At 39.2% G+C, this 27660-nt stretch overlaps 2 protein-coding genes across 2 annotated transcripts; both read right to left on the reverse strand.

Moving 5' to 3' along the window:
* Positions 1-4615: 4615 nt before the first annotated feature.
* LOC115800164 (olfactory receptor 6N2-like) lies at positions 4616-5542 on the reverse strand. The gene has a single exon (XM_030757421.1). It carries the CDS (start codon positions 5540-5542, stop codon positions 4616-4618), a length of 927 nt encoding a protein of 308 aa, XP_030613281.1.
* Positions 5543-15675: 10133 nt separating this feature from the next.
* LOC115800165 (olfactory receptor 11A1-like) lies at positions 15676-16629 on the reverse strand. Its single transcript, XM_030757422.1, has one exon. The coding sequence runs from the start codon at positions 16618-16620 to the stop codon at positions 15676-15678; it is 945 nt and encodes a 314-aa protein (XP_030613282.1). The 5' UTR covers positions 16621-16629.
* Between the last annotated feature and the right edge of the window lie 11031 nt (positions 16630-27660).

Genomic DNA, 27660 nt, shown 5'->3' on the forward strand with positions numbered 1-27660 from the left:
TGCCGTCTCCTTGTGTTGAGCGTTTTATTGATAGTGGCAGGGCCGACATTCTGAGTTGAGATTCTTCCTTCTAATTTCTAATAAAAATCAGTATTTAACAGTTGCTGCCTGTTTGGTCTTTTTGTCCCGGTTTTATCTACTGTTGCCCCACATTACCCCCAGACCTCATTGTGGGGCTGTAACACCCGGCCACAGCGTGCTCTCCCTCGAGCTCCCTCACCGGGCCTGGTTCCAGGGTGGGACCGCAATAATACAATTCAGTTTTATTTCTACAGCACCAAAGATTTCTGAGCCAGGATGTTTCTAAGTTTAGAGATATTTGCAAATGCAACAAAACAGTCCTGTGTATTTGTTTAATATGTGCATTGAAGGAAATGTCCTAATAAAAAATGATTCCTTAGAGTTTTACTGAAGGCCAAGGTAATACCACCCAGAGTACGAATTCAGAAGAGGAATCTTCTGAGAATTTCATGTCAACTACAACATGGATGATTTTTAAAGTAAATTTGATATATCATATTCAGTTAACCACCTTGTGTATCAGACGGCAGTTTGCTAGTTTTGATGGTAGCGATGAGTTCTGATAGTGAACCAGTGAAATTCTCAGCCTGGCATGATGTTGGCCCAGAGCGATCAACAGCTGGATTCAGAATTTCATCTCAGCCATCAAGGATGATTTCAAATAAATTTTTGATATCACAGAATAAAAGAACACATCTTGATTAGAAAAAAATGCTACTGAACGTTCTCTTAATTTCCTCAAAATAATGAGAGACCGATGACAGCTCACTTGTCAGTCTACTGTTTACCTCAGCTGTCAATGTCAGATGAAAATCGTCCACCTTTATTTACTCTGGAGGAGACTGTAAAACTTTATGAAAGGAATCAGATATGAATTGGTAAGTCAGTGAAACCCACTTCTGATCGATGACAGTGTTACTAACGTGAGTTGTTGAGGGAATGCTGAACTTTTCTGGCAGTAAGCCCTGCTGCTTTTGCCTCTGTCGGCCTTTGGTTAGTTGCTGTAAGCTGGAATTAGTGAAACTGTCTTTGAAGTGGATCTAATGCTGGACACCAACACTTAGTGAATAAAGTCTCATATGATGTAAGAATGCAATTCAACTGTTTATCAAAGGGAAGAGTCATTTTCAGGACACTCGAGCCTAACATTAACTGGTTTGTCCGAAGACAGGAGGCTTGTATGTCTAATCTGCTGTCAATAAGTAATTGTGGCAATACAGGGAATTAATAAACATGTTTATGCACTTTTTTGTGTGTTAGAGCTCTGATTTCAGTTCAGGAAATGAAGCTTGAGGTGAGGAAGAAGAGGATGGCATTTTATTAAGATGCTGGTGGTGCTGTCTCTTTCCTTCCCATTTTCACTTCTTTGGTGAAGGGGACTCCTTCTTAGATGATAAAAACATAGGTATGATACTTCATATCTTGAGTCTGAAGGTGCAGACATGAATTTAAATGTCCCTCCATGGACGCAAACACCTATGAGTTCTCTTCTCCTCCACCTCTAGCCTACTATGTAAATGGCTGCTCTCTAGTCACTTATCTATATTCATGAGTGCAATATCCTTTTTTTCCCCAATTAAATAACCTAAAAAAAATTACTGACTGCAAAGTTTTTAGAGGAGAATATTTAATTGAAATTTACTGTAGCAATTTACTGCAAGTTGTACTAAATTTGCTGTCAAAATAAGCACATTTTATTTTGTGCCAGATGCAGTTATAATTGCTCATTTATTTTAAAACTGAGGGAGAACTGTTCTCAGAACAAATTAAATCAACAAACAAATCAAAGACAAGATCAATGCATACATTAATTATTTATTTCTGACATTTAAATCAACATATCTTTATATGTACTCAATAGCTCCATATTTACATTTCCATATGTACCTAAGTTTACCATATACACATATATATTACCAGAGGTGGCAAAAGTACTGACATTCTGTACTTAAGTAGAAGTACAAGTACTTGTGTTAAAAAATACTTTGGTAAAAGTCGAAGTACTGGTTCAACTTCTTTACTTAAGTAAAAGTAAAAAAGTACAGGCTCTGAAATTTACTCAAAGTAAGAAAGTAAAAGTAGCTCTTTGGAGGACGTTTCTACCTGCTATTTTTGTGTAAAGCTAACTGAACCTTATTATATATTATTGTAATAATATAAAATAATACATGAGAACACAAACGTTATTCCAATCTAAATTTTAATTCTAATGAATGCTCTCAGCTTGAATCACAAACTGTGAAAGGGAATTTAAGCACAGCTCTGTTCTCTGTGTCCTCCATAGTAGAGGGTGACTGTGTCTCCACCTAAACACAAACATGAGGATACTCAGGGGTTACAGTGGGATTCAGAAGGTGGAGGAACCCTAAGATCAGCTGTAGTGGCTCTGCATGGGGAGAAGAATCACAACTTTCTATTGTGAGCTCCAGTAAATGATGTTGGTGTGCAGGCTGTGATCAGCTGACCTGCTGCTGCTGCTCTGAGGTTTACTGCTCTGTGTGGATGAACTGAACTCACAAAGATGTAACCCAGTATTTCACAGCTATCTGAGCTGATCTCCATCCCCTACACTGACAGCATACAGGCTGTAGAAATGTTGGATTCAGTGAATGAATCTCAGCATCAGCAGCTTTGATTCAAACTCATCTCTGCTGCACTGATGTAACCTGTAACTCTGACCATGAACACAAAGTGCACCAACACAGAGCTTTACCGTAAATACAGTACAACAAGATAACCTGTTTATTACGTACTAAACTGCAGCGTTTTCATAGAATCTTTGAATAACACAAAGTCAGTATACTTCAGTTTATTTTCCAGTCCTTACCTTTAATTCTAGCCTCTCTTCTTCCTCTCCTGTCCTCTTTCTCCATCTCTGAGTGAACTTCTCTCTCTTTGCTCTCCCTGAAATGCAGCAGCTCTTCTTTTAGCTAGCAGACACACTGTGTGACAAACTGCACACACTTTGTGTGTTTGCTGATATTTGTTGAGCATTTAAAAACGTTGCATTTACCTGCCACACGTTACTCCCTTCATGCTCGCTCCTCTTCAGTAGCGCTAGCTAAGCTGTTTATGTCCCGCGAGCATAACTTACGGATTCGGTCCGGCCCGCTGTGACCCCTGATTATAGCGCTAAAAATGAGACATTAATTACATGGGTTTGTGTGTTTAATCCCTTTGTACCCGATAAGCCCCGGTGATGGAGGATTCGCCAGTACGATTGTCTCTTATATGTTAATATTCCTCCGTTTAGGCTCAGATCGCTTGATGACTGACGGCGCACTGACCGGAAACGCAAACTTCTCCCTGACGTGTTAAAAAGTAACGAGTCTGTTTTGAAAATGTAAGAAGTAGAAAGTACCGATACTTGTGTAAAAATGTAGGGAGTAAAAGTAAAAAGTACTCAGAAAAATAAATACTCAAGTAAAGTACAGATACCTAAAAAAATCTACTTAAGTACAGTAACGAAGTATTTGTACTTCGTTACTTCCCACCTCTGTATATAACATTATGTTGACAATATGAAAACAATACTCAAAAGAAAATAAAACAATGTGAAAAAGAGAAGTAAAGAAAGAAAAGAAAAAAATGAATCTGAAATGAAGTAGGAAGAATTATACAATTACTTATTAATTCCTACCCCATATTCAGCACTTTATCCATAGATTATATGTAACAATCCCACAACTTGTTTTGTCCAGCGTATACCTTAATCCCCCTTAAATACACAACATGAAAAGAAAACATGTTTACACTTTGTATACCTGGCTGTTATTGCCATTGCTGATTATATTAATCCCGATCCCTAGGTACCCAGTTTTCTATTCAATTTTCAGCATGTGGTCCAGTCACAGTGTTGTTAACACATGGACAGCTCAGGTTTTGATGGTAAACAATGTTTCATGTTCTTCTACACATAGTACAGGTCATCTGCTACACATTACTAAATTACAGGTTGATTCAGTGAAATAGTTTGTAATAATGCTGCTCTCCTCTGGATACATCCTGCACTCAACACACAATCTCCACCAACTTGTAACAGGAGAGTTTGTCATAACAAAAGTGGTAATTCTGCTTCAACCTCCTCTTATTGATATGAATTGCCATAGAGAGAAGCACACACATGAAAGCTGTGCTTACACTATTGTTTTTTTTAAATAATATGTTACTAAACCTTTACAATCCCACACTGAGCATGCTCAATTTTGACCCACTAATCTGCGCTGCTCTCGACAGAATGCTGGTCATTACTGAAATAAAATTAAAATGCTTAATTGTTAGCGGATCCCATGCAGAATCTTCCTCTCCCAACTTTTTGCAATTGTAGCATCTTGCTAATCTACTGGTTAACAAAATGGGCCCTAAGAATCCAAACCCAAAGTGAGGGACTGTTATGTGATTTTAATGGACATAGCAGCATGTTACCATGCCTCACATTTAACAAATTTACTGTAAGAGGCATGCAGGTAAGATTGTGGTTTTTAATAAAAAGGAGAAAGAAGTCAGGTACATCAATATTATATAGTGAACATTGGATGGGATAAATACATTACACAACATTTATTTCAAGGATTACCACCAACTTATCATTTTTTTAACATCCCTTTACTTGGCAGAACAACCCCTTGAGCCGTTTAGAAATTTCTTTCATTTTTAGTCCATATATGATTGGATTAAATAGCGGATGATACAAAACAACTTGTAAAGTCAGTATTAAACGTACAGTCTTTGAAATATCAAATTCCAGTCGAAGTATAAAAACCTCACATGTACAGAACAATGAATAGTTCAGTAAAACCAGCAGGTGAGGTAAACAGGTCTGTGCAGCTTTTTTCCTGACTTCTCCACACCTTTGATAGGATATTATAAGAATCTTTGTGTAAGTGAAAACTATGTAGAGCATAGGAAAAAATGCAACATTGAGCAAAACAATCACACCATAAACAGACAGAAGTCTTGAACTCACACAGTGAAGTTTGTAAACTGAATTATTGCAAAATATTCCTTGCAGAGTAAAGGTACACACTCTTGTAGTAGCACTTAGTACTGATGATCCTGCAACCTGACAAGCAGGCACAATCCAAGCTAAGACCAAGAACACACAGAGTGTAGTTTTTCTCATGATAGCTGGATATTGCAAAGGTTTGCATATAGACACATATCTGTCATAGGCCATGGCTGCCAACAGTATAAATTCTGATGCCCCTGAAGTGTATAAAAAAAAATACTGAAGGTGGCACATTGTGTGTGATATGATCTGTTTTTCAGATAAAACATCAAGCAAAAGCTTTGGGTAGATAGTTGTGCTGTAAAAAGTAGAATTAATCAGCAAAGCTGCAATAAAAATATACATGGGCTCATGAAGGCTTTGATGAATCACAATCAGACAAACAATGATGGCATTAGAGCAAATTATTAGAGCATATAGTGTAAAAATAATCACAAAATAGACATATCTGTACTTTTCCACCTCTACATACCCATCAAGAGTTATGTAAGTTAAATTAATTTTATCGTCCATTCGAATTGTCAGAAACGTGAGTTAAATAGCAGATATTCTATCTACCTATAATACTGAGTCTATATTTGAAATGATTCACTCTAAATTGTATGTATGAGATCCTATCTGCAGTTCAGATGGAATATGGTCTGAGCTTGCCATGTGTTTTTATCACAGTGTTTCAACCTCCATGGATTTCATTGAACTCTCCACCAAAAGAGGCATTTACATCACCTTTGTCAACCTCTGGATAATTGTTTTGCTGGGCTGCAAGGCAGCTTTGCAGCCCAATCTGTAAGTAATCTGTAAGTAAGTAATCTAAGATTCTGAATGAAATCAATGTAGTATGGCTAAGTCTTGATTCTGTATTTGCATGCAAAATAGAATCAGAACCTTCTTTAGGCTTAGACACTCAGTTTGTTCATAACCTGTTCTTTTAGTGTTAAGCATAATACAGAGAAAAGTTCTCAGAATTCTGTGGAGTCCCATTTAAAGAAGAGTTTCTGTTGAACTTTTCATACAGATTTTCTGTCATGGCACTCAGACATTGCAAACGTGTGACAACAGCGACCTCTGGTTGGTTATATTGAAGAGCATACCTTCAGTTGAGGCAAAACTGGGTCAATAACTGAATAACTAAAGAACACAATGATTTTTGGATTTGATTGGACATTCTTGAACAAGCTGGACATTGGTTGGTCCAGCTTAAAGCAGAGAACTCGTAATCTGGAGAGGAAATGGCTAATATAGAAGATCTTGTGTACTGTTACTCTCAGTACTGTTGATATTTATTTAGACTCTCTCTCTGATTGATCTTTCTAAGTTAACTTCAAAAGTTACTTCCTCCAAACCAGCAATGTGTCTGTTAGACCCTATTCCTACGTACAAGACTACTCAAAGAAGTCCTACCAATAATAAATGCTTCGAACTTAAATACTACATGCAACAGGCTTTTAAGGTGGCAGTAATGAAAACATTACTTAAAAAGGCATCACTTGACCCAGCTGTCTTAGTTAATTATCTCCAACCTTCCTTTTCTCTCAAAAGTTCTTGAAAGAGTAGTTGTAAAACAGTTAGCGATCGTATGCAGACAAATTGTTTATTTGAAAAGTTTCAGTCAGGTTTCAAAATTCATCACAGTACAGAAACAGCATTAGTGAAGGTTACAAATGATCTTCTTACAGCCTCTAACAGTGGACTCATCTCTGTGCTTGCCCTGTTAGACCTCAGTACAGCTTTCAATACTGTTGACCATAACATTTTGTTACAGAGATTAGAGCATGCCATAGGCTTCAACCATATTTATTTAATCGATTCCAATCTGTTCATGTAAATCAGTGGTTGTCAAATCCAGGCCTCGTGGCCCAGTGTCCTGCAGGTTTTAGATGTTTCTGTGTTTCAACACACCTGAGTCAAATATAGAAGTCATTAGCAGGACTCTGGAGAACCTGACTGCATACTGAGGAGGTAATTCAGCCATTTGATTCAGGTGTGTTGAATCAGGGACACATCTAAAACCTGCAGGACACTGGGCCACGAGGCCTGGATTTGAGAACCACTGATGTAAATGGGGAGTCTTCTTCAAAAACTAAGGTTAATTATAGAGTACTACAGGGTTCTGTGGTAGGAACGTTTTCATTGTTATGCAGATGATACCCAGCTTTATCTATCCATGAAGTCAGTTGACACACATCACTCTGCACGACCAAATTGAGGGTGTGACCTGCACATCGCACTGATGCCCATCCATGCTTTTCTGCCAAAATATTCCCTGCTGCTACGACATTAGCATCATTGTCACGAACAACAGCTTTTACTTTCTGTGGTGGAATGTTGAATTTAGCAATAATATCCTCAAGCCACGCAATATTTGCTGCTGTGTGTCTCTCATCAAGAGGCAATGTTGTCAGGCTTTGGGTCTTCCTTTCCCTGTCCTCCCCAATAAAGTGACAAGTCATCCCCAGATATGCCTCTGTAGCAATACTTGTCCAAATGTTTGTAAGTGCAATGCTGTCAGTCTCCTCAAGGATGGTCTTTAACTTGTCTTTGATGTCTTCATACTTTGTTTCCATCATATTTGTGAAGTAGAATTTTGAAGGAAGTGTGTACCTGGGATTGGAAGTGGAAATTATCTTCTGAAAGCCTTCAACCTCCACCACGGACAGTGGGTGGATGTCTGCGACAATCATGTTCAAAATGCTTGGTCAACTCAGCTGCTTGTTCAGTTGAATATGGTGCGGCTGTCTGAACAAAGTTGTCCATATGACTCTGGGATTTACTGAAAAAAATGAGTAACGAATAATTCAGTGTGCAACAGTCAGTGGGTCATTTTTATTGGCCCAAGTATAGTTTTGCTGGCATTTGGAAAACATATCTATTACTTGTATATTAATATAATTAATATTTATTTTATAATATAAATGAATACATTCCATAGCATTTTAAATGTGCAAAATAATGTTACTAAAGCCTTGAAATGAATCTAGTTGATTCCCCCCATCCCCCTTTTATTCTCCTCCCTGTACAGTATGTTACAGGTCTAACTATAGATAAGTATAATAATAATACAGAGAAAACCCAACATTCTACTCTTAAGTATCCTAGGAACCAGAAGTAAGCCAGCAGTCTGAGAGCGAAGTGCTCTATTGGGGTGATATGGCACTATAAGGTCTTTATGATAAGATGGGGCCTGATTATTCAAGACCTTATATGTGAGGAGAAGGATTTTAAATTCTATTCTAGATTTAACAGGGAGCCAATGAAGAGAAGCCAATATGGGAGAAATCTGCTCTCTCTTTCTAGTCCCTGTCAGTACTCTAGCTGCAGCATTTTCGATCAGCTGAAGGCTTTTCAATTTCTGCAACTTTACTGTAGTTTTGTTGCTGTGTAAAACGAATGGCGGTCAATGGAAAAATATGAAAAGACACTTTCTCCATATGTACCGTTGATTTGATTAAGACCACCGGTTTTAACAGATTACAGTAACAAGCTCTGCTGTTGTGGATGCTAGTAAAATATTTTCTTTCACTCCAGCTCGGTCTTCTATATATATATGTGTGTGTGTGTGTGTGTTTGTGTGTGTATGTGTGTGGCTTTGGCTCCACATTAAACTATATCTAACAGTGTCATCTTTACTCCTGCTGTGTGTAGGAGCTACTTTGGTATAATTTTGCATACATTATTGTTCACACTCTTGCTTCTAATACTTCTCTATTGCAGGTTTATTTTTAGCTGCAAAAGTGAATGAAATGTGCTAGCTTACCTTGTGCTAGTCCTGCGGTCATGGTTCTGGGCTGTGCCCAGTGTTTTTGTGTTGTTTAATGTTTGTCAAGTTCTCATGTTTTAGTCTTGGTTCTTGTGTCCACTTCCTGTTTTATTTTGGTAGTGTCTGGTTTCTTGTGCAGTGTGTTTAGTTTTGCTTCCCCTTGACTCATCAGCATCATTGTGATCGTCAGCTGTGATCCCAGCTGTTGCCATAGTCCCTCATTATCCCTCTGTGTATATATTGTCTGTGTTCTTGTTAGTTCTTTCTCAGGTCATTGTCTATACTTACGTGTGTGTGCTTTATGTCAAGTTGAGTCACGTTTTGTTTTGAGTGAAGTTTGTACTGCTGGCTCCCACACAGCTCATCCTGTTTTCCTGTTGGAAATAAAGCAAAGTCCAAGAAAAGCTTCTGCCTTTGGCGTCCTGCTTTGGGGTCCTCATCCTGCCAGCCACACAGCAGTACATGACACCCGCTCTGTTGACTGGGTGCTTTCTGTTGAGATGTTGAATCATTGACGTGCTATTGTGGTAAGCTAATTCAGTTTTGCAGTTGACACATTGTACAGTATTTTCGCTTTTCTTCTGTTTAAAATGGTCCCTTTTGATATTTTTCATCTTTTTCTTTGACATTGCTCTTCGCTTCTGTCTTCCTCCACCGCACCATGAAAACAAGGTTTCTACATGAAACATGAATGTGTGAAATGTAAGCACGCTGTGCGTCAGTACAAATCCTCTGTCTGAAACATGATGACCACTGAGCAGTACATGGTTGTGTGGATTAAATGAAGCATCGAAGCAAGGAATTTTCCATCGATTTTTCATAATCGAGTTATTCGAGTTACCCAGTAAATTGCTGCAGCCCTAGTCTGCAGTGATGCTGCCTGCCTGTTCGTTGGCTCTGGATGTGTTTAAGTCCAGGCCAAGTTGGTCCCAATGATCTTTTCTGGAGACCTGATTGTCTGTTCCTGTCCTGTTTGGTGGCCGATCCAAACCAGAGAACGATGGAGGTATACAGGACAGACTGGGTGATGGAGGTTTAGAAGATGATCAACAGCTCTTGAGGCATGTTGAACTTCCTCAGCTGATGCTGAAAGTACAACCTCTGCTGGGCCTTCTTCCTAACATCCATGTGGGACGTCCAGTTCATATCCTAGGAGATTGTGGTTCCCAGGAACTCAAATGAGTCCCCAGTAGATAGTCTGTTCATCTAATTGTTTAAAAAAACAAACCACGTTAGAGACACTGGTGGCTGTGTTCTTAGCACGCACACACATTTGAATGAAAATAAAAGTGGTGGCTCCATTAACACATGCTGTTGTGTGATCTTTGTAAGAACTGACAGGCTTATAAATGTAAAACAGACAGTGCACATTCATTTTTATGACAATATGATGTGCAATATCAGTGCAAACTTCTGATCTATCTTGAAAGCTGACATTTGTTGAAGGAGTAGTTGAATCATCTATGGCAGTGGGTGCTGACATTGAAGGACCTGCAGGGACATCAACTTTGTAATGAGAATTATACCTTAACACATTATACAAAAGTGAGCCATCACAAAATCTGTTTTGTCCACTTACCTACCTCAACAGCTGAACTTGAAACCAATGCAATTACTGGTGAGTGCACCTCACTTTCAGCTGCTGGTGACTGCTCCAGGCTTTCCAGTGCTAATAATGTGCTTGATGAACCTGCCTTCAAATAATGAGGAAAAAGCTATGTTAAATCTTCCATGTCAGATAATGGTCCATTTATATGCACACCCCTTTGTTTAATCTCACCGTATTGTCATCTGCTGAAGAGGGACTTGAGGTATCCAGGGCAGGGACATTGGGTTGAACTCCAAAATATTTTAACAGTGCTCCTTAAAAAATGTGATTAAATTCTTAATGATGGAATTCAACCTAATTATTTAGCCCAACAAACTACCCATCAAACATGCTGTTTTCATCCAAAAGATATATATGTATATTTTCATAACTATACAAATGGACAAAATTACAGACTAGTAAATCAGTTTGTAAAATATAAATAATTATGCAGCATGCAGAATTCCTGAGCATCAGTGACATATTATTGAATACACGTACCCAGCAATTGCTTCCAGTGCTACAAGAAGTGCCATAAATATGTTGTCATTATGCTGTTAAACCACAAGATGGAATAGGTGCACCCCAAGACCACCAATGATGCATAAAAGCGAGGTCTCCTCGTCTAGCCATGCGACCTGACCAGAGTATTTCAGTAAAAGTCTGTTGCCACTGGAACAGTGAGTAAAACCAATTTATATGACTGCTTTTATAGCCTGAATATTCAATATCCCTGACATATAAGTTCCAAGGAAATCATCCAGAAACATTTTGCAATTGAGGTCAGTGACAGAGTTTTAAATGTTTTTTATTTATTTTTTTTTTACATATAGCGAAAACATAAAGACGCCATGGATGAAGGCGATACCTAGCCAGCTAGCAATCGATAACTAGCTGACTATTTGGAGTTGGTTGACAACAAAACATTCTAATTACTCATGGAAACATACCTTTGTCTTCTTTTTTTTATGTTCAATATTCTCTTTTTCTTCTCTGCTCCAGAGAGACAGGTCCTTTTCTGTGACATTTTGCTTTTGTAGTCTCATCCACCAATGATCGTAAGGTCACTTGGAGCAGTGGAGCACTGCTGATGCCGCATGCCTGCCCACACTACCCAAATGCATGCTGACACATTAAGTTATTAAGCAAGTAGTCTACTCATTAAATTAGTGTTGTTACAACAGTACAGTTTTGTAGTCTTATAATAGTTTCATATTTCTTTTAAGACATTGGCATGTTTAAAAAAAAGCCCAAAAAAAAGGAAAAGTTTCACAAGCAATTTAGGTGAGCTTGGGTCCCCTCTGGTGGTCAGGGGGCCTTATGCAGCCACATACGTCGCCTATGCCTTGGGCCGCTCTGCCTCCTGTGATCTGTTTATTAGTGTAAGTGTAACAATACAATGTTTTAATAGATAGGAAAGAGTGTATTGATACAAAGATTTACAGAATTTTACAGAACACCGGGATTTGTTTTTAATATTTCCTATTACATTAAAATACCAAAGAATCAGGTGAAATTAAATGTCATTTTCTTTGTGCACTCTTGGCAAGGGGGGTCTGAAGAAGAGTACTCTTTGTACACTTTGGAAAATGTTGATAATTGTGAATGACCCCTAAGTGCATGTGCACGAATAACCTGATAGGCACAGATCACCGCAAATGTGGATTCTGAGTGAAATCAAAGCACTGCTAGCTTTGCACACATCCACAAACATAAGTTGTGTTCAAGTGTCACTGGAAAACTGGGACATCTGAGCTTAGCGTGGATGTTTCTTTGGCTAAATTAACAGAAAAGCTTATCAAACCTAGAAAACATGGATTTACCATTTACAGACACTACACAGTAGCTTGTTAATATATGGTTTAAATAGGCTGCTCCTACATTCTGGATGTTCTTCTGCTGGGAAAAGTCAGAGTTTAGCTGCAAATGGGGAACACCATAATTGCACATCCCTGTGGCTGATCCTGTGAAGTGAGCATATCTAACTAATCTCTGTATATTCTGAATACAGACGTAATCCAGTTAATGTGGAATAACACTTTGATGTTATTCTTAGCCTGCTGTTATCAGAGAATGCTAACATTAGCTTTAATGGCTAATCCTGAACAGTCTTTTCTTCTGAGCTCATCACTAAGTTAAGCTTTCTGGTCTCAGCTAACATCAGGTTAAACCCTGGAGATGGTAACAAGTGTTTAGATTAACACAAACACTTAAGTATTTTAGATACAACACTGTAGAGGAAAAAGACTAATGATGTATCTAATCTATAATTTTTATAAAAGCATACTTTTATAATCATAAAAAAATAATAATCATATTAATGATAATTAGCCATCGAGCACTTTTTGAAATCAACCCTTCAAACTGGTTCACAAAGGCATCAAATGAAACAAATCATAAAACCATCAGATCTAAAAGAAGTGTCATGAGATGTGGTGTGTAGGAGAGCTGAGGACCCGAATGCAAACAAATAAAGTGAAAGTACAACTTTTATTACGCTGATGCAATGTAAAGTAACACAGATTAATACAAAATTCAATAGATATTTTATGAAACATACCGGGAACCAGTACAAAGAGACTTAAACAACAAAGTTCAGAAACACTAGTATTAATGCTCAGTATGGGTTAGCAAACTGTAAAGGGAGGAAATCCTCATGATGGGGGGGGGGTTCCCCCTTGGATCCTCAAATGTTGGAAGCGGTGTATTTGTCACTGAATGCCTGTCAGCACTAAATACCGATGACAGCAGAGGATTTTGACTTTTGCGAGTTCCTATTTGGAAATAAACTGGCTAGGGCGGACTAAAAAGTGACAAAGTCTCAGCAGTTGGCAGCACTGGTGGAGAATATAGATCAGGCCCTATAGAACACCACCTCTCCTTTGAGCAACATCCTGTGACACTAAGATGCTGTGACAGAGTTGAAAGCCATTTCTTTACTGCATACAAACTCAGAATAGCAAATATCCAGTAGTGTGTGATTAGTGTGTGTAAGGCTACGTTCACACTGCAGCCTGAAGTGACCCAAATCCGATTATTTTTTTTTTTTTTGCCCTTTTTTGCGACCTGTAACCAATCTTTTCATGCCAGTCTGAACAACACAGATCGGATTTTTTCAAATGCGACCCAGGCCACTTGGATATGTGGTCCTAAATCCGATACGTATCCGATCTTTTCAAATGCGACCTGTGTCTGTACGGCTAGGTCATCCAACCGGCACGTTATTGATACTCGACAAATGTCACTATTCTGCGTCCCGTTACGCAGACGCGGGAAGGAAAACGTGTGACTTCCGCAAACATTGAGCGCGCTTGTTACATGTGACGTTATCGCGTCCTCTACTGCGCCTGCGGGACACTTTCAGGTTCGTCTGCTGTTCACACACAGATCACATCCAAGTCGCATATATTTGGAAATGTGAACGACCACGCAAAACAAATCGTATTTCATAAAAAATCGGAATTGGGTCACTTCAGGCTGCAGTGTGAATGTAGCCTAAGACACACATGCATTCTTCCTGCGAAGGAAGGAAAAGTGATGAAATATTTGCGTAGGTTTTGAAGAGAATGTTTGCACTGGCACAAACCACTGAGCCTCAATAAAAACCTGTATAACTATGTTATTATTTATATATATATATATATATATATATATATATAGCACTCCCCTGTGCTATTAGTGGACTCCTAGTGTACTGTTATCACTGTCACAGTATCAAGGTTCTGGTTTAAAACTCATCTGAGGCCTGTATGGCCTGTCAGTACAAACTAAGACAAGTTTGTACTGACAGAATGATCATGATCTGTGGCAGAATGATCATGATCTTGTGTCTCGTGCTTTAGTCCACTTGCTTGGCATTTTTGTTTGTTTGGTCTTACTTTATAGAAAAGTCTCTAACGTGTGTGTGTGTGTGTGTGTGACCTTTAGTATAAACATTGATTACAGAACTCAGAGGCTCACAGAAATATCATTTGAGAGCAACTCTGGCTTGTAGTGACTTATTGTGCTTTAAAATATATTATAATCATGTCATGTTGTTTGTTTTCATGTTGTTTTTAGTTTTAATCAATAGGTTAATAACCACAGGGGTGTTACATTTTTCACCCCTGGATAGGTGTGAAAAAGGAGGGAGTTGTTAGGGATTATTTTTTACTCAGTGAATAAAGGACAAATGTTTAAAGGTAAACTCCAGTAAATTAATTAATAAACAGTGAATCAACCAAATAATAAACAATTAAATAATACTTTAGACAGAGAGCAACAGATCAGAAAGTTCTAGACTAACTTCTCTCTTTCAGTGCATCTTATCTTGAGGACCGGCCACCGAACGTACAATTAGAACATCGCCAGCGTCACCATGTTCTGTCATTAATTTGGACAAGATTTCTCTGTATTGATTAAATTAGAACATCAGGAAGAAGATGTGCTCATGACTGAGAGGAATCTGGGTCATGAAAAACCAGCTTGACAAAGACTGAATGATGAAGGTCAGCTCATAGCGCCCAGAGATTGTTCATGTTTAAAATAACAGGCTGTATAAAAATGTTTTGGTTAGACAGGAACACGGGGTCAGAGAGAGAGAGAGCGAGTGCACACTCTTACTCTGGGTCCCCGCAATATATTAAACTTTTACTTTTTTAATTAAAGTGTTTCAGGTGTCTTCCTTCACAAAAAACCTGTTTACCTGACACAGGCTAATACAAACTAATACAAGTTAAGTGTTAACAAGTTAATACAAGTAATTGTTGATTCTAAACTGTCTGTAGCTGTGAATGTGAGTGTGAAATGTCAGACCTGTAGTTTGGTTTATTTACAACGGCCTCTATGGTCAAAATTAACCTGTGTCAAACTGTTGGAGTGTGAGTGTCTCATCATTTGTGCTCTACAGATGCAAAAACTCCAGTGATTATTTTAAATCATAAGGAAATACACTGATAGAAGTATTTGGAAGCAATATTTTTCTCTGTAAATTGTGTCATCACACATTTCTCCCCATCTATTGTTTGTATACAAGCTCTCAAAATAAAAGCACAACTTCACACATTTTACTCATTTACTTTGAATTACACACGATAACAATTAATGCTGTATACAATTAATTCATAAGTAACGAAGATTTAACATAGTACCTGTCAACATTAGTATAATTTATCTTAATGAAATGATTGATTTTTTTTTTTTTTACTCTGGAGTTGTTGTAAATTCATGATACTGATGTAAAATACCAAAAGCCAAATCAATTTGATGAATTAATAATGATTAATAAAGCTACTATCCACATACTTTCAGTAAATTATCAATTCAGATTTGATGCGTCAAATCATTTTTACTGGAGAAAAATCTTTGTAGATGTTTATAAATTTCCTTCATCTTGAGCCCGTATATGAATGGATTAAATAAAGGATGATACAGAACTATCTGTAATGTCATTATGAAGTGTGTAGTTTTTGGAAAATCTATTTCCAGTCGAGCTGTGATTACATCATAGACCCCCAAACAGGAAAAGGTAATTAAAACTAGCATGTGGGGCAAGCAGGTTTCTGCAGCTTTCTTCTTTGTTTCTTTACAACTTCGATAAGTAATAATAAATATTTTTGTGTATGTGAAAACTATGAAGACTATAGGAAGTATTACAAGATCTACATAACTAACTATACCAAATACAGTAACTAATCTTGATCTTACACACTGAAGGGTGTAAATTGTATTGTTACAAATTATTGATTTTAAATGAAAGGAACACAGTTTACTTTTAGCAATTCCAATTGCTAGGACTGCAATATTAGAAGCAGGTACAAGCCAAGCTATGAGCAGGAAAATACTCACAGTGGTTTTTGTCATGATGGTTGGATATTGCAGAGGTTTACATATAGCCACATATCTGTCATAGGCCATTCCTATCAAGATGAAGAACTCTGAACAACCTAGAGAATACATTATGAAAAACTGAAAGAGACAGGCTGAATATGATATGATTTGCGTTTCAGATAAAAAGTCAGTCAGAAGTTTTGGGTAAATATTTGTACTGTAAAGAACACTGTTCACTAGCAAAGCTGCAATGAAAATGTACATAGGCTCATGGAGATTTCTATGAACCCAAATAAGGTATATAATAATACAGTTACTGCAAATAATTAGTATATACAATGTGAACATCATAAAAAAATAAACAAATCTGTATTTGTTAATTTCCACATGCCCATCCAGAATTATATAGGTAACATTTAACTCCTCATCCATTAACATTATGAGAATGTAGACATTTAATCATTAAACAACTTGCATAATGGCAAATACTCATAAATGCATCATCATGCAGCCTGTTTTGTGTGTCGCTTGAATTTAAAGACAGCTGAATGTGTAATGCACTCTTTAAATAGGTTTACACAGTGAGTGATCTGAGTCTATGCAAGGTGGCTTAAGCCTCCAAGGGGCTGAACTTTAGAGGCCTGTCACACCTTTGCTCATTCTTTCTTACTTGACACTGCGCCCCAACTCACAATGTCAGCTGTAGTATTCTCCAACAATTAACCTGTCCACTGTATTCAATGTGAATATTTGTAGTGATTACAGATATATGACAGATCAGTTTTTACGGATATTAGTCAATGTCATGTTCTGCAGCCAGTTGTGTTCACAACATAACTGATTTTGGCCACATATCCTCGTCCTTGTTTTTTTTGTTTTTTGGCCAAACCCGGTGCTCTGATTTTTCTCTCTTGTATATTCGAACACATTTTTATCTCTGAAATATGGTGGCTTAAGTAGGCTGCATGAGTTTTGATGCTGTCTTTTGTATGGCACTTTGTCTGGATTCATGTACATACATTATCAATTATAAATGCATATGCAAACAGACTTTTGCTCCAGATTCATATACTGTCTACACTTGTATTTTGTTTTTGAAAATAATAAAAGCTTGATTCATGACATTAATATAAAATCTAATCAATTTTATGACTTAATAATGTTTAATAAAGTGTTTTTCTAATATTCACTTGCACAGTGGTGTGGCGCTTAGCACTACTGCCTCATAGCTAGAATGGCATCTAGAAGGTTCCAGTTCGATTCCACCTTGGCCCAGGCCTCTCTCTGTGTGGAGTTTGCATGTTATCTGCGTGGGTTTCCTCTGGGCACTCCGGTTTCCTCCCACAGTCCAAAGACATGTAGTTAGTGGGGTTAGGTTGCCCATAGGTGTGAATGGTTGTCTGTCTCTCTGTGTTGGCCCTGTGATAGGCTGGCAACCTGTACAGGGTGTACCTTGCCTCTCGCCCTATGCCATCTAGGATTGGCTCCAGCCCCTCCCGAAGAGGATAAGTGGAAGAGAATGGATGGGAAAGTTGGAGCCTAGTTTGTTTGTCTCACTGTTCAGAGTCTGCCTTGCCTCAGGCCCATTCTATCACAAACTCATCTAACTCTTATTCGCCAGATCTGACCCCAGACCTAAATGTATAGTATGATCTCCAGCTTGTGTTCAGTAAGGATAATGGTCTGTCACTGTTTTTACACTGAGCATATGACTGTGCCATTAAACTTCTCTCTGGAGCCACACTATCTACCAGTCATTTGTACAGCTTTTCTTAACTTGAGAGACAGGCCAAGGAAAAATACAGTCGTGAGTCCTTGGCAGCAGGAATAATCTGGGTGTTTTCTTCTCTGGTGGTTGGTTATACTAAGAGCTTGTACATTTTACCATGGGTTTAACCTTAACAAGATAATCATTAGAAATAAATACCCCCTTCCTCTCATCTCACTTGATCTGCTACACAGAGTCACTATTTTCACAAAACTGGACCTAAGGAATGCCGACCACCTGGTCAGAATATGTCAAGATGCCAATTTGACACATTCTGACTCTTGCATCCTCCAAGCATTCAAACATGGCATGCATACTGAAATGCCAACAATCATTTGGGGTATCTCTTTAGGTTTAAAATATTCAATAACCTTCAATGTCTGTGTGTAGTCTCCCTCTTTTTGTCACATACTTTGAGCTGGGGTGTGACAAATGCTTTTGCACAATTATCTTAGTCTGGTAAGTTTTCTGAGTCTTAATTGAATGTGTGTTTGTTCTGCTTTTTTAGGTTGCAACTATTTGTGTAGACAAATTTTGCTAGTTGTGTCATTAGGTTTACCTCTGATGAAGGTTTGAGTTAATTAGTCTTGGGTTTGGTGATTTGATATTTTGGGTATTTTGTCTGTTATGTACTACAGATGCAGTCACTTAAAATTGCTGCTCTCATATTCACTGGCTAAAACGTAGCTACTACAAATGGTAGAGCAAGTTTGGAAAATCTAAAACTTTACTCAGTATGACCTTTCACGTTTTCCACTGAAAATCACTGTAATCATTCCTTGCAAACATTCTTTTCATCAATTCATTTGAGTGAATCTAACAACTAAGAAAGTAAATAAATAAATAGGTTTTTAAAAACTTTTATTAATTATAATAGTATTTTAAAAGCGACCTGCTAAAGGTAGCTTATAGCGTGTCATTGGCATTAATATGAACACCCATTCCCTCCGCAATGTCCTGCTTCTGCTGCCTGGTGTCAGACTTGATTTGCATGACAGTATTTGAATCCTGATTTTCGTGAATACACAGCACACTCATACATTAGGAACTTGGCAAGCATAAAATCAGGGACGCTCTACTATAAAGACAAGTTTATCTATATATTGTACTCTTGCATAATTCGTACATGAGCACCATGTTGTATTCCATACAACCAAAACTAGTAATTAAGACCTTGAACTTGTCAGGATAGTGTTTACTGATATCACAAGAGCGCTGTTCTTCAGAAAAGAAAGAAAAGCAAACAAAAACAAGCGGTGCATCGATTGTATAGAAATTGTTTATTTTAAAACCAAGAAGAATATAGAAAAAGCTGAAACGATTAGATACAATATGCAGTATATACAGTTCCATGTTGCTGAAATACTGTTAATTAAGAGGAATATTTACGGCACACAATGAACATTAGAGAAACCCCAGACGCTGCCTTTCAGTGTCAAGCTTTCAGGGACTTCTGAGTCTCTGGTTAATCCTACTCCTTATGTTGTGCCACTGTTGTCCTGACAGGTCTGCAAATCTCTGTTGTACATAAGATAATTTATTTTTTTTTTTACCTGCCTTTGTACCTCCTGTTTCCCATTTCTGCTGCTCCAGTTCATCCTCTTTGTCCAGTTCGTTTCAAATGGCGTCAATGCCATGAAAACATTTGCAGTGTAGTGCTCTGGGGAGTAGTCACCACTCAGAAAACCGTATTTATAGAACTCCTCATCGCAATCGGCAGTCAAAGGCCCCATTATTGGGAGTTGGGTGGTGGCAATAGGCAGTGTAGTGACTGTAACAGAATTATTACACACAGCAAAAAGCCCAGTGTTGATTTAACTCCCACAGAGTTGATTTTATATAAGTCCACACTCTTCAGAGTTAAATTAACACAATCAAAATAGTAAAATTTTTTAACACTGTATAAGAGTTCCTTTTTTAACTCGCAAAACAGAGTTAAATTAACGCTGTGTGGATGCAACGGTTAACACTGATCCAAGAACAAAAATTAACTACTTTGTTAGAGTTGGTTTAACATTTTCAAGTGTTATCTACTACAAAAAAAGTTACTTTATGACTCTGGTTAATCATAATAAAGAGAAACTAAAACAAATAAATCCATTTTAAAGACTTATTATTTTTGCAGCTGTTTCCAACATTTTAAATTGTGGTACAATGAACAAACATTCATTAGAAGCTCCATATGAGTTCAAACGGCTTATGAAATTTAAGCTCAGGGATTTTTGCGAGATGTGTTTCTTCACAATGAACAACGCTGAAAGCATGAAAATGATCATGAGTTGTTTAGATAACAAAAGAAAAGTATTGTCAACTAAAAGTATATCACTTATCTGACAAAACATTGGCATTTCATCTTGCATTGCTCTACAAACAACAAGTCCAGGTCTTGTATTCAATACCATCAACTCTATCCCAGCTAGCTGAACAAACATCTTCTGATGAGATTATTTGAACCACGTCTTCATCTTTAAGTGAAAATGATTTGAGAGGCCCGTGCTCATTTTGTTTAATAGGTATTGTCTCCCAACAATGAGCTATGGCCATCTAATGCTTTTTAGCAAGGGATTTTGTTATATTTTTGAAGTTTTTAAACTAATCTTTAAACATTTTATGTTTGGCTTCAAACCTCATAGATCACATATGTAACAAAGGACCTATTTTCCTAATAGAAGATGGATAGTGGATCATAAAATGATGCTTAGGTATCAAGTTGTGGATATGTGGATATGAGAACTTAGAGTCTGTGGTGCTCAACAATCAAATGCTTCAAATACTGTCATACCCATAGTGAGGATAGGAGAGAAGACAATGTTCATTATTTCCAGTTTTTGTCTTCTGCAGGAATAATGTCCCCAAACAAAAGTGGAATGTTTTTAACAAGACACAATGTCTGAACAGAATTCAAACTTTTGCCATTTCCAGCACTTTCCAAAATAATTTTCGTGGGATGGTTTTTTCTTTCTAAATACCCATAATCAAAACTATAAATCCTGGAAAGTAAGTCTTGTTCTGAGTTGAAGTTTTGAGTAAGATATTCAAAAAGCAATTTGATCTCATACTGTGCACCACCCCCAAGAAGATCATGCATTATATCAAAGGAATAGTTGTTAGAAACATAAAAATATCTCAGTGAATTCAGTGAAGATTTTTTCTTCAAACCATATAATAACTTTAGCTGTGGGTTTTCTTCAAGAGATTTATAATGCATTTCAAAAATCTCCTTTGCTCTAAGTATTATCTTAGGATCATCCTCACTGTAGACAGTCTGTCAGTTTTTTTCTATTAAACAAATTCAACAAAAGTAATGACCACTAAAAGATTCATTAAAACCAAGAATTGTGTGCATTCCTAAATTATCTCGTTATCTGGGAGATTGTGCCAAATACTGGCTCATCAGAAAATCTTAGACTAAGACTTGGTACGATTAAATCATATCCCCTTATTAAAAACAATAGAGGATGATCTCACACGTTGGAACAGTTTACCTATATCACTCATGGGGAGAGTTGCTGCCATTAAAATGATGGTTTTACCAAAAATTAATTATCTATTTTCATTGATCCCTAATAAACCTACTCTTCCTTGGTTTAAGTCACTAGATTCAAACATCTCAAAATTTTTATGGAAAAACAAACCGTCAAGAATAAGCTTAAAAACTTTACAAAAGCCAAAACACAGTGGAGGTCTAGAATTACCAAACTTTTATTACTATTTCTTAAGCAGTAGATTGCAGTATATTTCAAAGTGGATCAAATCCAATTCATTAGACAACCCATGGCTGGATCTAGAACAGGCGTTTTGTGGAAAAATAAAAATCTCAGATTTACCTTTCATTAGTTCCAGTATTAAACATCATAACTGCTATAAAGTCCTTAGTATAAATACCTCTCTGACAGCCTGGTGGGAATTTTTAAAAATAACTAAGTCTTCACTCATCCCCTGTAAACTAACACCCATTTGGAACAATCCAGATATTTGTCAGAAAAAGAAAATGCTGAATTTCCCGTTATGGCGTGATAAGGGTATAAATAACTTAGAACATATTATCCAAGATGGAAATTTTATCACGTTCCAAGAACTTATATCAAAATATAGAATTGGCAACGGTAGATTTCTGGAATATCAACAAGTTAAGTCCGTCCTACAGGGAAGATTTAACCTTAATCAATTGAATCTAGAAATGCCTACTTGGGTAACAGAATTTCTTAACCTCTGTACCCCAAAATTGTTATCAAAATTATATAAATTATTAATAAAAACTGATGATTCAGTTTCCCTCCCAATTACAAAATGGGAGCGTGATCTTTCTGTCAACCTGGATCAAAATTTATGGACAGAAATATGTTTAAATATCTTCAAAATGACTAAAAGACCCCAAATACAACTTGTACAATATAAGATTCTCCATAGAACATACTACACTGGACAAAGGATGTTCCAAATGGGCCTTACACACTCAAACATATGCACCCACTGTACAAGCAATTCAGAGGATAATCATCTACACGCTCTGTGGTCTTGTGTACCAGTTCAGAGATTTTGGCAGAGGATTTGTGAAGATCTATCCACATGGTTTAGCTGTCGTATCCCAACTTCCCCCAGACTATGCATCTTAGGTGATGTCAGTGAATTAATTATGGAGTTAAATATATCACACATAGTTCTTACTGCCTTGTGCATCGCTAAGAAGATGATCCTCATGAACTGGAAGACAAAAAATAAACTATGTATTACTCAGTACAGAAATTTATTAGTAGATCATGTTAGTTTAGAGAGAATGTCTGCTTCTTCTAAAAACAAATTGGAGGAATTTGACTCTCTTTGGTTCCCACTGCTCAGCTCCATTACTTAGTGGGGGTGGTGGGCTGCGGGCTCTGCTCTTGATGTGCTTTGTGGGGGGGTGGGGGGGGAGTCCGGGGGCCTGGGTAGCTGGTAGCCTCCTGAGGCTGGGGTCCTGGGGCGACCTTCTGGTGATGTCTCTGTGCCTGTCCTGGTTGATGGTGGTGGGGGCTTGGATGGTGCTGCCTTCGGTCCTGGGGTGTGGGCGGGGTGCTTGGGGGGGTGGTGCCGGCCCACGGTCGGTTGGCTGGTCTTCCCTGTGTGGCTTGGGGGCTGGGGTCTGGGGCCCCGGCACTGGGGCCGCGCCGGCTCCCGGTGGGCCCCCCCGGCGCGGGGGGGGCCTCTGCTGTCCCGGCCGCGCCGCCGGGTGGGGTGGGTTGGCCTGACGTCGGGATGTCCGGTCTACGCTTTTGGGGCCCTGGGGTGCCTGCATTGCAGGGGGGTGGGGTGGGGGATGGGGCCGCGGTGGGGTGGTTGGGGGGGACTGGGCACTGCATTTCCATGCCCAGGCCAGTATGTCCTGTCGCCTGTTTGTGTCTATTGTTGAGTGAATGGGCATCTAGGAGGAGCGGGCCGCCCTCTGCGGTGGGGGCGAGGGCGCCAACCTCGGGTGCTGCAGTGCTCCGGGATGCTGTCACCGCGGCCCCGGGCTCACCTCCCCCTGCCCTGTGCTGGGGTGTGGGAGGTCGGGGTGCCTATTGAGCCAGCGGACAGCTGGCTCTCTTCTTCCAGGATTCTTCCTGGTCATATGCCCCCCCCCCCCCCCCCTCCCCCTCCCCATACACAAACACACACACACACAGAATACACATCACTCACAGATGTAGGATGGAGAGGCCACGTGGAGAGCTGCACCACCACTTGCCTCTCCGTTTTAATTGCACTTTAGTCATTATAACTCACAACACATACACACTTACAACCTGATACACATAGGACCTTTGGGGCAGGCATGTTACTCAGAGGTTGATGAGATGGGCCGCTGAGGTGGCCCCACTCGGATCCTCGTCACTGTCTGTCTCCAAATTTTATTTGCACTTTAGACATGGAGGGTTTTGGGGGGGCAGTGTGGGCAAGCACTGACGACTAACAGTTGGCGCTTGTGGCATAACTGTCCCCTCAATTTTAACTGCACCCTATACACCTCATTCACTCACAAACATTAACACATAGACCTACAAGTTGGGGAGGAGGAGGGGTGGATGGGTCATCTTACACCCCGATTTCTTGCGTCTCGCCCGGGGTAGGGGGCGGGTGGTTCCTTGGGGACCGGGCTGGTGGCGTCCTGGGGTCGCTGTTGGCCCTGGGGTGGTTTCCACTTGCCCCGCCTTCAGAGGGTGGGTAGCTATGGATGAATGTGTGTCTTTGTGTATTTGTCACCGTCTCCGTGAGTATGGGTGGGTGAGTGAATGTGTATGTATGGCATATCTGTGTGTGGGTAAGTATGTATGGGCATGTATGAGTATCTGTGTATAAATGTGTACACGGGTGTCTGGGTGTGTTTGTATGTATGGCTGGACCTGGGTCTGGGCCTTGTGCCTTGCCTCCTGGCCGCTCCTTGCTGGTTGCCTCCTCCCCCCTACCCCCCTGGGATGGGGGTGCCTCGGGGTTCCTGGGTGGGGCTGGGTGTTCTGGCGTGGGTGCTGGCCTGCCCCCCTTGGGGGTGCGGTGCGGGGCTGCGTTGGCTTTCTTCGGCGGGGGGGGGGGGGCTCTGGGGCGGGTCGGGCGGTCCTTGGGTGCCGGGGGCCCGGGAGCCCTGCCGCCGGCCAGTGCAGGGGGCTGGCCGCTGGGGGGGGGCTGGCTTCTCATCGCCTTGGGTTCCCTGGAGCCCTCGCTCCTCGACTGGGGGGGCTCCGTCTGAGACCACCCTCTCCCGTCTGCTGGGGTAGGTGTGCGGTTGTCTTTGGACTGAGTGGCCGGGGGTCTTCCTGGCTCTTGGTGGGCTGCTGGTGGCCTGGGGTTCCGGGGGCTTTCCGTACCTGCCTCTGGCTTCTGATGGGTGGAGCTGCAGCGTTTTGCCCTCATTAGTAAGTACGTTCCATGACACAGACACAAACATGACACAGACACAAACGCCCACTCAATCACAACTCAACAAAATTGTTGGTGTGCGTAACATGCTTTGTTAGTTTTGTTTTTCACACACAAATTTATTTTTGCAAGTATTGATAGTATTTTTTTATATGTTAAAGTGATGAAGTATCTGATTAATAGACTTGTGCTCTTTCCCCTTTTTTTTTGCTCCCTTTCTCTCTCCCTTTTTCTTCTCTTTATTTTCCTCTTCTTCAGCCTGTCAGCTCTGGCTGTTACATAGTATGTGGAAAAATAACTCAGATAAATAAAATAAAGGGTTTAAAACATCAACAAGAAGAGCCTATTGAGAACCTATAGAGCTCATCTTGAAATAGCAAATATGTTTGGCACAACAACGCATTCAGATCACAGTTCTGCTTGCAAGATCTACCAGACATGACAGGCTAAAAAAAAAAAAAAAAAAAAAAATAAAATCTTATACTAAGGCCTTGGCTTTCCTGATTTTTTTTTTTTTTTAGATCTTTCATTAATGGCTCCAGAACAGCACCAAAACCATATTTGTGAAGATCTTGTGCATGAAAAAGCAATATCAAATGAATATTTATCAAAACTGAATTAAATTTAGGAGTCAGGTTTCTTAGAACAAAGTAAAGACAACCAATTTTGTGAATTCCATGCTTAGAGCCCAGGGGATTGGCTAGTTCAAAATCATTATAGAATATTTGAATTTGTAAGGCAGCTTTTTTTTGCTGAAAACAAAGGATGTGTTTTATAATAGCTTCCATCAGAAAAGTCTGTGTAAGTGTCTTTCTCTGATCCTCATTCTCTCTTAAGTCGAGCACAGATATCCTGATTTCTGCACATGAACTGTAATGTTTCCAATACCGGCACATATACAAAAGTATCCTTCACAGGTACTTGATCACATGTACCAGATTTCTGATTTCGTCTACTGTCATATCTTACTCCCAGTTTTCCCTCCACTGGATCAACAACAACCCATTTAAGGTTGAAATATTTGTTTTGTTTCCATTCTGTATTTAAGTTTGTGAATGGGTTTTCAAATAGTTCGAATGACTCATCTATCACAGAAATATTGGGATCAGTCATGGGTGTAATGCAGAAATAGCTGTCTGCTTTGCGTTTAAGTGAATCTCATTCGTTAGTTCTTCTAAATCCCCTACTATTGAGGAGTCTAGACTGCCAGAGATCCCACTGCCCTGTAATTTACCTACTATAGATGCACAAATCTCTTTAGTTTGATCTTTAGAAATCTGTGAGGAAGTGCTCTCAAGAGGTGAATCAGAAGAAAAGCACTGATTTAACTGGACATCCAAAGCATCTGCTTGACAACTAGATTACAAGATGATGAACTTGGAATGGCTAAACTTTGTGAAATTTGCTGAACATTATTATCAACATTATTAAGATGCTTTTCAAAACCTGTATATGTCAGAAACTGATGCCTGCAGGCTCGCTGAGAACAAAACAATTTGAACTTTGGTCCGGGATAGTAACTATGTTCAACTCTTAAATGTGAGATCAGCTGCTGGCTGCTTGGATACAGTTTCTGACACATAAAGCACGTCAACATTTTTTAGCCTGACTTACTCACAGGAGAGCACAAAGGGTGCAGACCCTGTTGGCCCCAGAGATGTTCCTCTAAACTGCAGCATGACTAAGATTTAAAAAATATACACAAAACATAAGAAATGAGACATACAGCTACAGCCATTACAAAAAATTCAAGATTTAAATTAGCTAACAAAACAAATTCATGTCTAACCAGACATCTTCAAAGATGCCTTAAAACCATCAGTATTTATACATGTCCATAAAAGCAAAGGGACAAATTACTGCACTATTTTTTATTTTAACTTCTGTCCTCCAGGTGGTGGTGGAAGGAGATGTAGGAGCAGTAACAAGGAGGCCATTTCTTGGTCATAGGCTGAGGATATATTCATAAAAGTTTTCAAATGTAATATCAGAACTTTATGAAAACGTAAAGCCAATGTAGAATACTCTGAACAGTCAACCATGTTCAGATATATTTAGGTACTTACTAGATGTCTTATCCTGGTCATCTCCTTGAGGGATTTCCACTTTTGCACCAAACTTCTCAACTCAGGTGTTGGAGTGAGACGCTTAGCTTCCTTGATGACATTTGGTTTGAAGAACACGTCCCACTTCTGCAGCAGTCTGGAGGAGGTTTCTTCATTAAACAGAAGACTGAAGTCTTGATCAATCTTTAATAAAAAGTAGAAATCCAACTATCATCACTGGGTATAAATCCACATTTAGAGACTTTCACTCATTTGAACACTTACCAATCCTTTTGTGTCCAGGCAGGAACATGGGGAACATTGTCAGAATATCAGTTCTTCCGCTGGCGTCTCTAATAAGTTTGTGACGGTGCTCAAAAGTCTCTCATCTTCTGAAAGATCAGGGGCCTGTCTGTGGTGTGGTTAAGCAGAGATGTGGATTCCTGGCGGGCATCCCCATCAAGCTGTCTTCCAACAACCACATTTCTCTGGATATTTGCGCCTCCACATGAAATGTCTTTGGAGCTACTTGGTGGCAAAGAAATCCTTCAAATCTTCCTTTGAACTGTTTTAAGACACCATTAACTGTATCCTGTGGTGCTTGCTGCAACATACAAGTGCTCCTAAAAAAAAGGAGAAAAGAAAAACAGTCAGACTTTTTTTTATGGAAAATCACAGTTTTGGGACAAAATGAAAGAACACAATTGATAAAGAACATGGATGAACTTTTTTGCAGTCAGTGATGTCTAGAGCCCATGGATATCACCAAATGTTGAGTTTCCTTCCTTCAGTTGA

Source organism: Archocentrus centrarchus, chromosome 21, assembly GCF_007364275.1.
Source record: "Archocentrus centrarchus isolate MPI-CPG fArcCen1 chromosome 21, fArcCen1, whole genome shotgun sequence".
Classification (NCBI taxonomy): Eukaryota; Metazoa; Chordata; class Actinopteri; order Cichliformes; family Cichlidae; genus Archocentrus; species Archocentrus centrarchus.